The sequence below is a fragment of the Podarcis cretensis genome (assembly GCF_951804945.1).
Source record: "Podarcis cretensis genome assembly, chromosome: 17".
Taxonomy (NCBI): Eukaryota; Metazoa; Chordata; class Lepidosauria; order Squamata; family Lacertidae; genus Podarcis; species Podarcis cretensis.
This window is the reverse complement of record NC_137187.1, coordinates 463,692-481,032: the sequence shown is the minus strand read 5'-3', so window position 1 is coordinate 481,032 and position 17,341 is coordinate 463,692. Positions and strand designations below refer to the sequence as shown.

General features: G+C 46.1%; 1 protein-coding gene across 2 annotated transcripts; it reads left to right on the top strand.

The window, feature by feature from the left end:
* Positions 1–283: 283 nt before the first annotated feature.
* On the top strand, positions 284–8,298 carry LOC307206894 (uncharacterized protein). Of its 2 annotated transcripts, none has more exons than XM_079960372.1 (4): positions 284–421; positions 1,687–1,932; positions 3,240–3,341; positions 6,937–8,298. In XM_079960372.1, the coding sequence occupies exons 1-4, from the start codon at positions 319–321 to the stop codon at positions 6,954–6,956; spliced, it is 471 nt and encodes a 156-aa protein (XP_079816498.1). In that variant the 5' UTR covers positions 284–318; the 3' UTR covers positions 6,957–8,298. The 2 variants fall into 2 exon arrangements, with proteins under 2 accessions (XP_079816498.1, XP_079816497.1); XM_079960371.1 differs by having other exon boundaries at positions 6,934–8,298.
* The last annotated feature ends 9,043 nt before the right edge of the window (positions 8,299–17,341 follow it).

The window sequence follows — 17,341 nt, the reverse complement described above, 5'->3', positions numbered from 1 at the left end:
GGAGAAGGGAGGAGGCGGGGGGGCCCCAATGGAATAAAAGGTCGGGGGCGGGTGAGCCCCGCTCCACAAAACTGCTGGCCAGGCGTGGCTCCCCCCCCCCCCCCCATCTGAGTGGCGATGCCCCTGTTTCGCTTGGGGTCCAAGCCGCCCCCCCCCCGCTGGGCCTTGGCTCCCGAGGCGGCGAGTTCCGCAGGCCGCCCCGTGGCGGCGCGAGGCCTGCCGCCGCCGCCGCCTCCTCCGCGGGCGCCGAGCCTTCGGCTGGCGAGGGCGGTTGGGCCTGGCTCTGCTTCCCCGGCCGCGGCTCCCCTGGGCGCGGCCATGGCGGGTCCCCGGGGCCGGAGGCCGCTGGCGCGGCTGCTGCTTCTGGCGGCGCTGCTGCTGCTTCGGGCCAGAGGCCTCCTCGGCGCCGCCGCCCCGTCGGGTAAGCAAGCCAGCGGCTCCTGGACGGCGGCGGCCCGGCCGGGCGGGGACGGGGAGGCGGGCTGCTGCTGGGGCTGGGCTTCCTCGGAAGGAGCAGCTCTTCCCAGCTGGGTCCTCCGGGATCCTTGGCTGCCTCGGGGCCCCCAGCTGCGCCCCGATCCCCACAGGGAGAAGCAAACTACTCGGGTCTGTGCTCTGGCTCAAAACAGGGAAAGGAGCCTGACTGGGAAGTCCAGTTGTGGACGACTCGGGGGTTGCACGCTCATCTCACTTTACTGGCCAGGGGAGCCGGCCTTCGTCCGCAGACAGTTTTCCCAGGTCCTGTGGCCAGCAGGACTAAGCCGCTTCTGGCGAACCAGAGCAGCGCACAGAAAGACCGTTTACCTTCCCGCTGGAGTGGTACCTATTGATCTACTTGCACTTTTGGGCATGCTCTCAAACTGCTCTGTTGGCAGGAGCAGGGACTGAGCAAGGGGAGCTCACCCTGTCCCATTGCAGGGATTCGAACTGCCAATCTTGTGACTGGCAAGCACGAGACATAGCTGTCAACTTTCAGATTTGAAAATAAGGGATCAGCAGCCTCACCTGTCCCGGGGACAGTCTATGGGATATCTAACAATCCAGGATAGCAGCGGGAAACAGCGCTGGAATAAGGGAATTTCCTGCAAAAAAAGGGAAGGTTGACAGCTGTGTCTCAAGAGGGTCAGTGGTTTAGACTACAGTGCCACATGGGTCCCTACCTTATGCTCTGGTTGGATTACTGCAATGCCTTCTAGGAAGGGCTGCCTCTGAAGACAGTGGGGAAACTTCGGCTAGTGCAGAATTCAGCGGCCAGGTGGCTCACCAGAGCAAGACGGTTTGAGCATATTACACCAATCTTGGTCCGACTGCACTGGGCCAGGTTGCTCCCCGGATCGGTTTGAGCATATTACACCAGTCCTGGTCCGACTGCACTGGCTACCAATTAGTTTCCGGGCCCAGTGCAGTCCGCAGTACCTCAAGGACCGCCTCTTTCCGTATGAACCTACCCAGACCCTGAGAGCATCTTCGAAGGCCCTTCTTTGTGTGCCTCCTCCTCCTCCTCGAGAGGTCTAGAGAGTGGCAACACGAGAAGAGGCCTTCTCTTATCTGGATTGAGCTTCAGTCTGTTGGCTCTCATCCAGTCCATTACGGAGGCAAGGCACCGGTCCAGCACTTCCACTGCCTCGCCTGCAGATGTCAAGGAGAAATAGAGCGGAGTCTCATCCGTTTACTTCCTCTCTGCAGGAGAGCTACGGTCACCTCTTTTAATCTGCCGTGTTGACAATAACAGCATCCAGGTGTTCTGCATGCCAGGCTTCCAGCATCCACCTGTGACCTACCACTGGGAATTAAAAAATACATTTCTTTCTGACCAGCCTGTGGTCAGCATTAAGGGAAGCCTAAACCCTTCTGAGCAAATCACATGTACCATAACCACCACCAATTCAAATGCCAGCACATCCATCAGTGTGCAAAAGTGTTACCTGTCAGGTAAGTGTTTATCCCGTTGGCCTTTATCATTGTTTGCTTGTTTCCCACCATTTTCCTTCAGGGTGCATAAGGTGGCACACCAGGCTGTGTCAAGCTGGTATAAGAGGCCCAGGCTAGATATACAATGTAGGGCCCATGTCATTCATCTTTACCAAAGGGTCCCCCTTTGCCACTGCCATGGGGACTTGGAGTTGGCCACCCTCAAAATCGTAGGCCCATGCCAGTTGGCCCCCCTGGCTGCCTCCACTGCTCTGGCCTGGTGGTGCCCATGATTCTGGCCCTCCACATCTAATTCCCACAACAAACCTGCGAGGTAGAATGGGCTGAGAGGCCGTGACTGGTCCAAGGTCAGGGCTGGGTGGGAATTTGAACCTGGGTCTCCCAGGTCCTAGTCTGACACTGCTGCACAACACTGACTCTTTATGGAACTTGTAAACTTCCCTTCATTACTTAGTGAATACAGGTTGTTATTCAGCAAGATATGTAAAGATACCTCCACCACCACCACAGGGAAGCACCATCAGTTACCTGCTTCAGACATCTCTTCACCTAGGCTTTCCCTGCTCATTAAGATGGACCCTGTCTTTTTGTATTTTACAATACTTTATTGCGTGTTTACTGCAGTTTTCAATAGTTTATTGTATATTTGTAATGTCTTTTTCACATACTGCTTCAGGTTGTGTGTGTGTGTATAGGAATGGCCTTAAATAACAATATAAAATCAAACACTAAAAAATATCCAACAATAGTCTGCGCTGGTGGGTCAGAACCCCCAGACTGCAGCCTAACCCAAGATGGGTTACACCAGTAGGGCAACATTTTTTTTTATTTTTAAGTAAGAAAGTTGAGGGGAAAGTCCATAAATGTCATGGTTTCTCCCTCAAATTCCTAGGAATTATATTTTGGTATCTGCATTAATAATTCTGTTAGAGACTGCTACCCATCCCTCAACCATCAACCTTCCCAGGGGTTCGTTGGGAAGAAGATATATCCCAAGAGAGAGGGAAAAGGAGCAAAACAGAGTGTGCATGAGACACATTGAGAAAGAAGTACAAATGCAGTAAAAAAAATTAAAACTAAATTGCCTTTTGCATGTAGGGATTAAAGGTGGGTTCTTGGTCTTCTACCTTTATACCATTGTTCGGCAAGAAAGTTCAGCTGAACATTTTTGCATTGAAGGTGTTGAGTGTTTGGGGTTTGTTCTCCTCTGCATCCAAAAACATTGACCTGATCCATGAAATCAATCCAAAAGTATTGATTGGAGATGGCTCTTTTTTAACCTGTTGTTTTCAAATTTTCTTCCTAAGGAATTACTGCTAACGGAAGAAATAGACGCATCACCCGAGTGCTGTTCATAATATGTGTCATCATGATGGTAGTAGTAAGCTGGTTCCTCCTGTATAGAAAATGTACGTCTATTCTTTATGGACTAACTTCGACATGCTATATAACACTCCTTTTAAAAAGTTCTGTTTGAAGCCCATTAAACGAAACACCTACAAAATATATACGGGGCAATATATTTATTAGCATGGCCAGTGTGAAGCATCCTGGCAGAGAGCTTTTGATTTGCACGTAATTTCCCTTCTTTGGTGTATATAGGAACATAAGAGGAGCCCTGCAGGATCAGGCCATTGGCCCATCTAGTCCAGCATCCTGTTCTCCCAGTGGCCAACTAGATACCCCGTCTTACATGGGGGTTACGTTCCAGGGATAGTGCATAAAGCCCAAATCACTTCTAGTCAAAACAACCCCTTGGAATGCCCCTACGGGAGCAATCTGACCTTCTGGAGCCAGCGCACTGAACTGGCCTTACCCACCACCTCAAGCAAGACCAAGAGCTTAAAAGCTCTTTTTCCGTTGGGAAGACCCTGCACACAAAAAAGCACTTTTAAGCTGTCCGGCTTCCATGCATTTAATTTGTGTGAGTTCAGCCTGCTGGCCATCAACAGCAGAAAGTTGAAATTGCAAAGGTTAAACACACGCAAGTTGCGAGTTGAATGTACTCTTTATAGTCCTTTTTGTCAGCAGCCATTTTATCCCCTGCTTCGTTTTTATTTTCTGTTGCCTTGATTTTAAAAGGTGACAGATTCTGCTTTCCCTGGCGAGGCAAAATAGTTTGTAGTTGCCTGTTAATATACCGTGGTACCTTGGTTCTCAAATTTAATCTGTTCCGGAAGTCCGTTCCAAAACCAAAGGGACGCGGGTGGCGCTGTGGGTTAAACCACAGAGCCTAGGACTTGCCAGTCAGAAGGTCGCAATTCGAATCCCTGCGACAAGGTGAGCTCCCGTTGCTCGGTCCCTGCTCCTGCCAACCTAGCAGTTCGAAAACACGTCAAAGTGCAAGTAGATAAATAGGTACCGCTCCGGCGGGAAGGTAAACGGCATTTCAGTGCGCTGCTCTGGTTCGCCAGAAGCGGCTTAGTCCTGCTGGCCACATGACCCGGAAGCTGTACGCCGGCTCCCTCGGCCAGTAAAGCGAGATGAGCGCCGCAACCCCAGAGTCGGCCACGACTGGACCTAATGGTCAGGGGTCCCTTTACCTTGACCTTGGTTCTCAAACTTAATCTGTTCCAGAAGTCTGTTCCAAAACCAAAGCATTCCAAAACCAAGGCACGCTTTCCCATAGAAAGTAATGCAAAATGGATTAATCCGTTATAGTCTTTTAAAAACAACTCCTCAAACAGCAATTTAACATGAATTTTACTATCTAACGAGACCATTGATCCATAAAACGAAAGCAATAAACAATGTACTCCAGTCACACAATCAATCATTCAGTAGCTGAACTGGGTTCCACACAGTCACAAAAACAAAAGAGCCCCAAAAACAAAAATGCAAAATAAATAGCAAAACCAGACAGACTTCAGTGTAACACTCAAAACGGAAGTGTGGCACTCAAATCGGAAGCGTAATACTCAAAATGGAGCATGTTCAACTAACGGAAAAAGTTCGCAAACCGGAACACGTACTTCCGGGTTTGCAGTGTTTGGGTTCCAAGTTGTTTGAGTACCAAGGCATTTGAGAACTTTGAGAACCAAGGTACCACTGTATCCATTTAGTCATTGCCTTCCACAGCATGAAGACTCAGGATGGGTGACAATTAAAAGAGAATATAATATTATATCTATCTATCATCTATCTATCTATCTATCTATCATCTATCTATCTATCTATCTATCTATCTGTCTATCTATCTATCTATCTATCTATCTATCTATCTATCTCAGAACAAAAATAAACCAGATGGGGCCCTGCAATCTAATGTTGCAGCATGCAGCGCTTCTGAGCTTGGCCGCTTTGAGCCTGGTTTTTGTTTGTAAAACTTGGGTTGTGAATCCATGATCCTGCAGATGTTGATGTCAACTCCCATCAGCCCCAGTCAACATGGAGAGCAGTCAGGGGCTGGATCTATACTCGCCTTTTAAACATCATCAAACATCAGTCCCATTTGGTTTCACTTAGTTTCCTTTCCACAACTTCTATCTGGTTTATAATAACTAGTTGCTCTGCAGTGCCCTCTTGTGTCACATTTTAATAACGCATGATTAATGTTCTAAGCTAAATTTAATATGACCCTTACATTTTGAAACATTTTCTTAACCCTTTCCTAACATTATAAACCATGAATGTAGATCCGCCCAGGGAATAAAAGGAGTTGAAATCAAACATTATCCGGAGTGCCACAGTTTCTTCACCTCTGTTTTAAAGCAGGAGACTGAAATGTTCACAGAAGGTTAAAAATAAAAGAATGCTTGAAACTAGGCTTTATTTCACCCAAAGTCCCAGTTTGGCACAGACACACCCCACACATTTGTGTACGGACAGACACATCTCAACACATTTGTTTGCAAAGGGCATAAAAAGCTGGTTTGAACAGGGACGTAGTAGTTCATATGAACAGGGCAAAACAGCCTTAAATCAAAACGTGTCCAAAGCTGTTTCAGTTTTTGCAACTGAGACATACAGCACAATAACTGCAGATAAAATGTGGCCCAAGGGGCCAAAACGACACGGACCACCACCTTGCCAGCTGCACCAGAGAGCCCAAAACCCCATTATCGTTTTTATTTGAAAAGGTCTTATGCCATGAGCTTGTTGAGGAAAGGCGGACTATAGATCTATAGTCTATAGGACTATACAGTCAATCTTGGTTGTCGAACGTAATCCGTTCCGGAAGACCATTTGACTTCCGAAATGTTTGACAACCGAAAACTGAAAGCGGAAACCTCATTACAATAGGGAAACTCAAAACGGAAGCTGCATAGGATGTTCAGTTTCCAAAAATCGTTCGAAAACCGGAGCAGTTGCTTCTGGGTTTTTGGCATTTGGGAGCCAAAACATTCCAAAGCGGAGGCGTTCGGGAACTGAGGTTGAGTGTATGCAGTTATACAAATGCCCTACTGCCTTTTAAAATAATTATTACAGCAAAGCCTAAAAGAGGATTCAGTCTTCAACACTACTTTAATTACAAATGATTTTAATATGTGTTTTAGTAACCTGTCTTTCTTCCAACATCCTTACTATCATCTTACCCACCTCTTTATGAGCCTTTTGTTCTTGCTGTGGGGTATTTTTAATGCTCCAAACAGACCTCTCCTGAGAACGTTGGCAAGCTGGAAGATGTGTGGAACCTCAGGGAGGATTCAGCTGCTGTGCCTGGGCTTCTGCTTTAAAAATTGCACTTCGAGCCACTTCTTCATGTCTTAGTGGCCCAGAAAAAAGGCAGTTGCACATGCCTAACTGTGCAATTGTACACCTCTCTTTCTGGAACCCTCCCTCCCAAATGTCCCCCCCCCCAGCAGGAAATATATGTCAGGCAGTGGTGGTGGTGGGCGATTTTGAGTGGGGGAAATGCCCCGAAAGGGAAAGGATCCTCTGCTGCTGCTCCAATCAAATTTGCAGTCTCTTGAGATTGCTTTTCATTAATCTGTTCTGTAATACCAGCCTGGCCTTAAGCACAGTTTCATAAAAGTGAATTCTTGTTGCTCTCTGTTTCAGCAGCTCTTGCAGCGGAAAGATGAAAACAACCCTCATTGGAGCAAAGGGGGAGAACCAGTGTGTAGAAGAAGGAATTTGACAGCACAGCTGATTTCTTTGGCTCCTCTGCTTTTGACTCACATCTGGAATAATTATTTCATGAATCCATTGTATGGATTTTGTTTATTATATATTCTTGATCCAGCGGGATCCACTTTCACCTCTTCCAAGGTGTTCATTCTTTTGCACTGAAATTTCAAAGGCGAGAAGACATTTTGTCAAGTGGCTGTTCATATTTGATGCCGTGAGCTGGGTTTTTATTTTATTTTATTGCCAATATTTACTTTTAACGAAGTTGCAGGAAATTGGTAAGCAGGAATGGAGCAAGTTAGAGCTATTGAGATTCTTACAATTACAATTGGCTGTTGTTTAAGGAGAATTAGACGTGCGCCGGTGCGTGCTCCTGATTTTCCTTAATTTCCATAAATACGTACAAAATATGCCTTCTTAATGGCGTATATTTTATCCTCTCCTGCATGACTTGGTTGCATCCCTCTCCAGTGTCTTAGGTGATGAGATTTCTTCAAGATTTGTCAAAGCACATTGGAATAGAACTGTTTGCACCCAAAAGAGAGTCTTGCAGCACCTTAAAGGGCATTTATTGTGGCGTCGCCTTTGGTGGACTGTAGACCGCTTTGTCAGATGTGCATAATGTTATTTAGAGATAGAGATATATATGTTAGGGGTAATGTGCACATTTCCCAGCCGATACCCATAATATCCAGCAGGTCTTGGGGAATAGCTCAGGTGACTTTCATACATTCTGCTTGCTTGGGTTTTTTTTAAAAAATCTCTTAATTCAGAAGTGCAGGCAGCCGTCCCTCAGGCTGCTTTTCACTGCCTAATTCTGCATCGATCACAGCCGATGAGCACTGGAAGAAAGGCTGGAGCTCCAGATAAAGATTTGTTTTCTTGGTGCAGGTGCAAATATTTTTATTTATTTACATTTTTAAATTTATATGCTTTATTTAATGACTTACAGGCATTACCGCGTGCCATGCAAACTCTAAAATATAATACAAGTATTAGTAAAAATATCATTGTATTATTAGATATTCCTACAATATCTTTAACACCAGACCTTTCACACCACAGTTGCATTTCATCGGTTGTATGTCATCATCTTTTGAAAAACTTATGTTAAATATCAGTCTGTTTTTCTTAAATATCGGAATTCTCTCTGAGATCTCAATTCCAAATAAGACCTTTTGCTTATGAAAATGTATAAATTTGTTTCCTTTATAGCAGCAAGCAGTCTTCTGCCATTTACGCTGTTATACAGTACCTAAGTTTTTAAAAATTATTATTAAAAACCCATATATAAGACTGCTGGATTCTATTGATTCATTTCCTCCCTAATCTTTTTATATGGGTGTATCGTCCCAAGATAATGTTACAACTTTCAGCTGTTCTCTTTCTTAATTCTTGCTCTCTTAGAAGCTAACTGTTCAAAGATTTGCTGTAATTAATATATACAATATTTGCATTTGATATATTCTGATTTTCAAATAGCATTTCCTCAACAATCGTTATTGCCGTTTGCCAGTACGCTTTAGCCTTCCTACACTTCTATCTCATGTGGAAAAAAATCTACTTTAGGGGACAATTTTCACCAGGATCGTGGAAGGTTTAAAAGTCTTTTGCCTGCGATCACCTCCCTGCTGCTCAGCTGAGTGGGGAAAAGGAGAACAGACTGCGGGGGGGGAGGGGGGAGGGATATTCTTTTGCCACATGAGATTAGGCAGTGAGCCAGAAGTGGACAGGAGGTCATAGACCTCCCAGTTCTGAACTAGAAATTGAAAAGAAGGGCACGTTTTCAATGCATACCAACCAGAGAATGTGCTGAATGCCCCGTGCAAGAGCTGAGATAGGTGATTATGCATATTGGCTGAAGAGTGTCCAGAATGCCGAGATACGTACTCAACAGCCCTCCCAAACTTCCTGGGGATTATTATCCATGGATGCTTTAGTCGAGGTTCCTGCCTTGCAGGGGTTGGACTAGATGATCCTCAGGGTCCCTTCCAACTTGGTGTTCATGATTCTATCTATGTATCCAGGAAATGTACAGAATTTCTTACGTAAGCCTCCTGGTCAAAGAGATAAAATGTTTATGTTTCTTAGATATACCAGTTCTTAACGTTTTTAACTAAAGCTGGAGTGCTGGTGTGGCTTAGATCTATTCAAAACATCTCTTTCTCCGGGTGGCTTGGAATAAGGCCTTTCTCTCTGTTTTAGCCCTATTCCTGCTCCACTGCAGGCACCTGACTCCTGAGATGTGTTTAAGTTTTGAAAAGCTGATTTAATTTGTATTTATACTTCTTGTCACCTGCTCAGGAGATGAAGGGCAAGATAGAAGTCTGAAAAATAAAATGCCTTATATTTTTAAGGTATGTAACAACACAATGTATGTAAATGCTTTGAACACTCAAAAGGTGCAACTAAAATCTACAGTGGTACCTCTAGATGTGAACGGGATCTGTTCCGGAGCCCTGTTCGCATCTAGAAGCAAACGTAACTAGCGGTGGCACGTCTGCGCACACGTGCGTCGCTTTTCACCGCTTCTGCGCATGCGCGTTACGTCATTTTGAGCATATGCACATGCGCAAGCGGCGAAACCCGGAAGTAACGCGCTCCATTACTTCCGGGTTGCCGCGGAGCGCAACTCGAACACACTCATCCCAAAGCACATTCAACCTGATACGGAAGGAAAGGGGGGGGCACCTTTCCTCACCTCCTCCTCTTTGAAAGGGGGCCCGAGGTGATGACCTCAACGGCGCCCAGCTTCTGAAACCTCACACTGCTGCACAAGCACCACACTATACCCCTTAACTTTATAAAATTATATTCTTCCCTCCTATACACGGGCGAAATAAGCCCTTTCTTCTTAAGCCTAACTCTCGCCCTATTTCTAATATGAGTAGACCGTTTCGTACTGTTTTCTCCATTAACTAAAATGGTTGCGCCTCAGCCAATCAAGAGCATGCATTCCCTTGCAGGAGCTAGCTCAGAGAGTTCTTGCACGGCTCATTTAACCTCCTGACAAGCTGTTGACGGCTCCCCGCTGCGAGAACAATGGAACCAAAACTAGCGACCTCGTAAAACTGTCAAAGTCTTGTTACATTGTATCCATTTGTTTCCGCTTTTAATATACAATATACACTTGACCGGCAAGAGGCCGAAAACTTCAGAAAATAATATAAAATCAGCCAAAGCTCCGATCTTCTCCATTTTAACGTCATTCTACTCGATTCCCTCCGGACTCCATGATGCTACCCTCAGTGCCATAATCCTCGAACCGACAGGTCATGTACACAGGAAAACCTTAATCCTGTCAGATGGTCCAGTCAAGCCCTTCCTCCGGGCAATGCTAGGTAACGGGCGATGCATATCTGTGCCATTGTCTTGCCATCACCTGTACTCAGGAAACGTTTATGCATATCTCTTTACTCTGTGCTACCCCTACCTTACTGAAGTGCTGATCTATGCAACCCCTACCTTACTGAAGTGATGATCTATGCAACCCCTACCTTACTGAAGTGCTGATCTGCGCGACCCCTACCTTACTGAAGTGATGATCTGTGTAAACCCCCACCCACTTTCCTGAAGTGCTGATCTGTGTAATCCCACCTCTTGTGATGTATTCGTGACGTTTTCTGCACTGTATTCTGGAACTTGGAGGGAACTTTTAAAAGTTTATGTCGCCCCATTCTCGGGGTTCAATCTCGCCTTGAACCTGTTGCGCAATAAACTTGGATCTTCTGCTGTTTGCTCCTGTCTCCGGCTGAGCTCATTTTCCTCCGCAGGGACCCACGGACTTAGTCCGATGAGCTGGGTGGCAGAGCAGCCTCGCACCCAGATTTTGCCGTAACAAACCCGAGGTATGACTGTACAGTAATACCTTGGTTCTCAAACTTAATCCATTCCGGGAGTCCGTTTGACTCCTGAAACCTTGGTTCGAAAATCAAGGCGCAGCTTCCGAGTGGCTGCAGGAGCTTCTTGCACTCCAGCAGAAGCCGTCAGACATTTAGCTTCCAAAAAACGTTTGCAAACTTGAACACTTACTTCTAGGTTTGTGGCGTTTGGGAGCCAATTTGTTTGGCATCTAAGCTGTTCGAGAACCAAGGTATTACTGTACTAAGTTTGCGGGGGTGTGTGTTTGTTTTCATCTTCTTAAATTTTAATCAAAGCTGTTTTGTACCAAACGCTAAAATAAACTCCTACAGTCATTTTCAAAGTAGTTCTCTTACTCACACTTGTTCTTGTGGCAACAACGCTTTATTCTGGGAAATGGAACCAAAGAGCAAGACTCCGAAACCCCAGGACTGCTGGCAGGGCAAGAGATCACGCTAAGAATGTGTCAGGCCAACAAGAGGGTTAAACTGCTCTTGAGTCTTAAAGCTTGACAAGAGGGAGCATGTGCTCTTCATTTAAGAAAAAACATTTAAGAACGGAATATGCGCAAGAGGGACCCAAAACAAATGTTGCAGCATATCTGCAGCCCCGAACGCGAATGCTCCTGTGGCGGAAATGAAGTTTTTCTTTTGAGAAAGGGAAAAGGACATGCATGACATGGCGGGATTTTTAATCCCACAGCACAAGATGCCACCCCCCCAATGCTCCACGAGACAATAAGCTATTATATCGAGGGCTCACGAAGTCATTTCCTCCCCCTGTTCAGTCTCCTCTTTTAAAAGCAAAACTTTCAGTGTTCCATGACTTGGGCATCGTAATTACAGGCTTAAAACTCAGCTCGGTTATTCCCAGGACTTGTTTTTTTCCGGCCGGAACTTGTTTCCAGCACCTCTTTTTCTAGAAAAAATAGCTCTGCTTGTTCCTTTACTCAATTCAGAGTGAAGCTGTTGGGGGGGTGTGCATCAAAATACAGCATTTCATAAAACAGCAAAAACAAATGAACAGTTAAGCGATTTACACCCAGCCTCTGTTTCCAGTGGCCAAATCCTGGCTATGTTCGGGAAATTCTGGATGTATGGCAGCCCTATCATAGGACATGGCAAGAGAAATGCAGGATAGATGTCGTCTGATGTCTCTGCACTGTTTCCCAGTGCTGTGGAGACCAGGAGCTTGCAGGCTGCTGCTTATTAAAAAGTGTAGGAACTCTGAGGCAACCCTTAGTGGGGGAAGAAAACTACCGTTATCTCGTTTCGTTTTGCGTTTACATGACAGGCAGCAGTGGCATAGCGTGGGGGGTGCAGGGGGGGCCGGCCGCACTGGGCGCAACATCTGGGGGGGGCGCTCGCCGCCTCCGGAGTCGCCGAAGAGCCTCGGGCGCAGGCTGTAGCAGAGCCCCATGTCTCGTGGAACCGACGAGCTGTGCGCGCATCTGGGCTGAAGGCATCCGGCAGGCAGCGGCTCTCAGCGCTGGCCGCGGAGGGCGCGCCAGGCAGCCCCTCCTCACAGTCCCGCCGCTGCTGCTGCAACTGCTGGGCCATGTTGCATTTTCCTCGCCTCTCTGCCCTCCTCCTCTGGGCAAGCAGCGTCGTTTGGGCGGCAGTGCCAGCGGCAACTCGCCTCAGATCACCTGACACTTACTGTAAATACCCCAGCCCAGGCAGCAGCAAGAAGAAGCTGGCAGCGGCGGCAGGTTAGGGGTTAGGGGCGCAAATTACTTGCCTTGCCCCGGGTGCTGACAACCCACGCTACACTGCTGGCAGGCAGGAGCCAGAAAGACGCCTGAGGAGGTTGAGCAAAATCCTCACTTGGTTATACCAGATGTGAAATCTTGATTTTGAATGATGTCTATAATTATTTAACAGCTCACTAGGAGTCCATCTAGTATATAGCATGATACAAGGAGTGGCACAACAGACCCAAAACTTTAAACCCAACAAGGCCTAGCTTGGTCAACTGGTGTCACTGTTCCCTCATTTTTCCATTACAGTACTAAGGACACACAGTAGAATAGTGACACTAGGCTATGATATGTCTAATGGAACTGGACAAATATTTGTCAGCCTGACACAAAAACAAATGTCCTTTGGCACTATTATAGTAATTATTCCATATTTATTTATACCACTGCCTCTTTCCCTGACGGGGACTCAAAGCAGCTTACAGGTAAAAATAAAACACTGGTTTCATAATTTGTTGGAAGTCGCCCAGAGTGGCTGGGGCAAGCCAGTCAGATGGGCAACATATAAATAACAACAGCAGGATAAACAGAATCGTTTAAAAGCATTCATAGAATTAAAACTGCATCTATGATATATTAAAAACAAATTATTATTATTGATAATAATATTATACAGACAATCACACCAAAAACAGCACAGCGATAGCCCTTTTATTATGTCCTCTCAAGGCAAATCTAAAAAAAAGTAGTATAAACACCGACAACTGGGAAACACTGGCCTGCGAGAACAGCCATTAGCAAAGGTGTCATGGGCTTTGAAGACACTCGAACTCAGGACAGAAGGGAGAAACGTGCTAAGAGGAAGGTACGCTAGGCAAACCCTCACCATGATCAACTCCCACCCAGAAACCTACGTCTCCACTGCGGAAGGACGTGTGGATCCAGAATTGGCCTCCACAATCACACAGTCACTTTTAAAACCATGTTTATGGAGGATGATCTTACACTGCTAAGTGGGATTGCCAAAGAAGAAGAATGAAAAGTAATCAGTTCCCAAAAGCCTTTTGGAACAAGAAGGTCTTTGCCTGCCCAGCAAGGAGGAAGCTAGTCTAGCTTCTCTAGGGAATAAGTTCTGAAGTCTGGGAGCAGCCACCGGTGGAAGGCCCCACGCCCCACTTTTTAGACAATGCTCAACTGCCCTCAACCTTCTGTAGGTCCAGAACTCATGGAGGGAAAGGTCTCCAAGGGAGCAGGCATGGCACATAGCATTCACCAGGTGGCTCCCTCTGCAAAGAATTGCAGCACTGGCACCATTCTCAGATCAGAGTCATTGTGAGCACACACCCTAGAACTCTGCCAGCTTCAATGGGGCTGAGAAACCTGAAGAACTTTGAAAGCGCTGCACGAAATTTCACCAAGCTGAGGGTACCATGCCTTCTTTGCCAAGCCAGAATGAAGTACATCAATAGTTTCCACCAAAATTGGAAAGAAATACGCAAATTAACAAAAGGGAGTAGAAGGGCATATATGTGGCAATTTTTATTGTGCTGCAGGCATATTTATAGACCTTATCAGGTAGCTCATGTATGCCAAGTTATTAAATCAACAGGTGTCCTTTTTAGAAGCAATGGAGATCTGGCACTTATCATGAGAGAAGCCTTCTTGCTGTTTGCCTTAAATAATTTTATTTTTTCCTTAATAAATAAACTTTCATTTATTCTATCTGCTCAGCTGCTCTCAATGTTCTCTATATCATAAAAACCCACACAGGTAGTTTTCAAAAACCTTACATTTCTCTTTGTTACGAATATATTTCTATTTACATAGGTATTCCCTTGAGAATGTAGAAATCACAATGTGCTTTTGGTGGTTCTGTTGAACTTTGGAACTGATGAGGTTCTATTAGAAGGAGAAACTGGGAACTCAGAACAAAATAATGCAGTATTTACGTGGTCATTTCAGGACTTGGGCCAACCTGAATTGTGAGTTTTGTAGCGTTTGGTGCTTGCATAAGACAATTTCTCCCCCTTTCTCACTGTCCCACAGTGCTAAAGGGCTTGGGTTTGGGGCTGAATATTCACACTTTATTACTACATAGCTGGAGAGATTCTTAATCTTGTGGCATGCATCCCCCTGAACCCACCTGCAGGATACTTGCCTCCAAGCTGTTGGGGGATCAAGCACACTAATTCCCTTTCTATCTCCCTCTATCTTTCATCGGTAAACTGACATTGTTGGCATTCCAGGGCTCAACTGCCCTCAGCCATCCATCCCCTCAATTGCAACACTCACAAGTGCCTTATTTGAGAATCTGCTTAAAAGCCTCTTGGCTAAACGTGGGCTGTACGCAGATCTGAAAGGGCCACAAAGGGTAAACCAGCCAAAAGGTATGCTAAAGAGTTTGCTAAAACAGTAAAAGCACCTACAGCTTATCAAGTAGTGGGTTGACAAAGCAGATGACACAGAGATTTCTCCAAGTGGCTCTTTATAGTAAGCTGGAACTGAACTGAACAACTCAGCCGGCCGGCTTTTATAGGCAGCTGCCTGTCAACACTGTAACAACAACACCCCAGGGTTTCCCACCTAAAGTAATTGAGGTGGACCTGAGTGAAAACCATATACAGTGGTACCTCGGGTTAAGAACTTAATTCATCCCGGAGGTCCGTTCTTAACCTGAAACTGTTCTTAACCTGAAGCACCACTTTAGCTAATGGGGCCTCCTGATGCCGCCACGCCGCCGGAGCACGATTTCTGTTCTCCTCCTGAAGCAAAGTTCTTAACCCGAAGTACTATTTCTGGGTTAGCGGAGTCTGTAACCTGAAGCGTATGTAACCTGAAGTGTATGTAACCCGAGGTACCATTGTACACCATACCCCTGGTGGGCAGGGTGAGCACTTCAAGACATAACACAGCTGTTCTTCGTAACTCAGAGAAGGTTTGGGAACCTTCAAGCTTCCAAGAGGTCCACAGTTTAACCTCAGAGGATGCTGAGCCATGGTTCAATTCCATGAAGGCTGAACTTGATTCCTTAGAGAGGAACAAGACATGGGAACTAGTTCCAGGCCTGCCCCGGCCACAAAAGGTTTACCAAGTTCAGTTATTGCAAAAGTTTTTCAGTGTTAGTTTTATTCATTTTTTAAAAATCACCATGGTATTTAACAATAATATCTTATGTCCTTTAGAAGAGAAATTGTGAATTGTAGAATTTTAATTACCTGTCATCATCCTTGGCTTCACTCAATTTTATTTATAACACTTTTCCACTTCCTTCTGCTTGTGAGGGTGGGAGATGGGGAGGAACCTCACAAGTGGAGGAGCCGAGGGCCGCTCTTCATCGAAATCTGGCCCTGCCCACCCCAATACCTGGCAACTGTATGTTGGAGAGTCTAACACACCTGGAATCATCATGAGCCAGAATCCCGCCAAAAAAGGCTTCCTGCTCATGGGGAGCAATTCTAAGCAGCTTGTAAGCTAAGGGCAAATCTCCTTTGGTTTGCTGGTGCTGTTTGATGAAGGCTAGTTAGGTCTAAAATAAGTTATGAGCTCAGACAGTTGAGCATTGGACTCAGGGTTGTGCGGGTTCAAGGCCCACGTTGCGGGGAAAAGATCACCCGAGGGAGTTCATGGCTGAGCAGGGTTTTTTGGGGTATGTACTGGAATCTGGGTTTTCATAATGTATGGGGTGTGGGTCTTGAAGAGAAGAGAATAAGTATATTAGCAGATGAATAATGAGGTGAATAATGTAGGTTTCAGTAGAAGTCAAATTGTAGCAGAATGGAAACAGTGCTTCTTGCAACGAATACAAGATTGTCTTGCCGGTGCCTCTGCTCCAAGCCTAACATTGCACCAGCCCTCAAATATACCAACACAGGATGTTAGTATTTGCTGTTGATACGATGCCACAATGTTTGCAGCGTAAAGCAAACACAACGATAGGCCTCTGTTTCAAGGAACCTGCATTCTTAAAACCAGACGGCAGGAGGAGGTAGCCACAGAAGGAGGGGTTAGAAGCACAAGACACAAATAACTACTCCAAATCGTAGGAGCAGGCAAGCAAGCTGCACAATTTCCTCTGCTACACAAACCTTAAAGGGACAGGAGCAGCCCTGTTCTCTTTTGCATTCGGCCCCTCTGCTCTTGTGGCATCCTTGCGGAGCCAGCTGAGAGCAAGGGGAATGCTTCCTGCCGTCACTCTTGTTGTTGTTTAGTCGTTTAGTCGTGTCCGCCTCTTTGTGACTGTTATGTACTGGGTTGAATAGGATCCAAACTGCAGCAGTCTGATTGGCCCTAGAACAATAGGATCCAAAAGGCAGCAGCCTGATTGGTCCTAGAACAATAGGATTCAGAATGCAGCAGTCTGATTGGTCCTAGAACAATGCAGCAGTATGATTGGTTGGCAGGAACTACCCAATCATGCTCCAGATAGAAGTGAATCCACAACCTGATTGGCTTACAGTAGAATTCCGGAATTAGCCAATCATGTGCAGCCCATTGTGTAAATAATGTATATAAAGCAGATACCTTGAGGGGACTTTCATTCATTCCTCCTCACCACTATGAGCTGAATAAAGAGCATGAAATCACTTTGCGACTCTGAGTATATTTCACTGGCGACGAAGGTGGGATCCCGCTGAGCTGACTGCCACACACAGCACCGCAGCACCGCCACCTGCCGCATCGCTGCCTCGCACCGTGTATCCAGGCTTCAGCTCCGGGACACAAGGAACTCAGAATGGCAACCAACAGCAGCTTTTCGCCGTTCAACCCAGCATCTGGAGA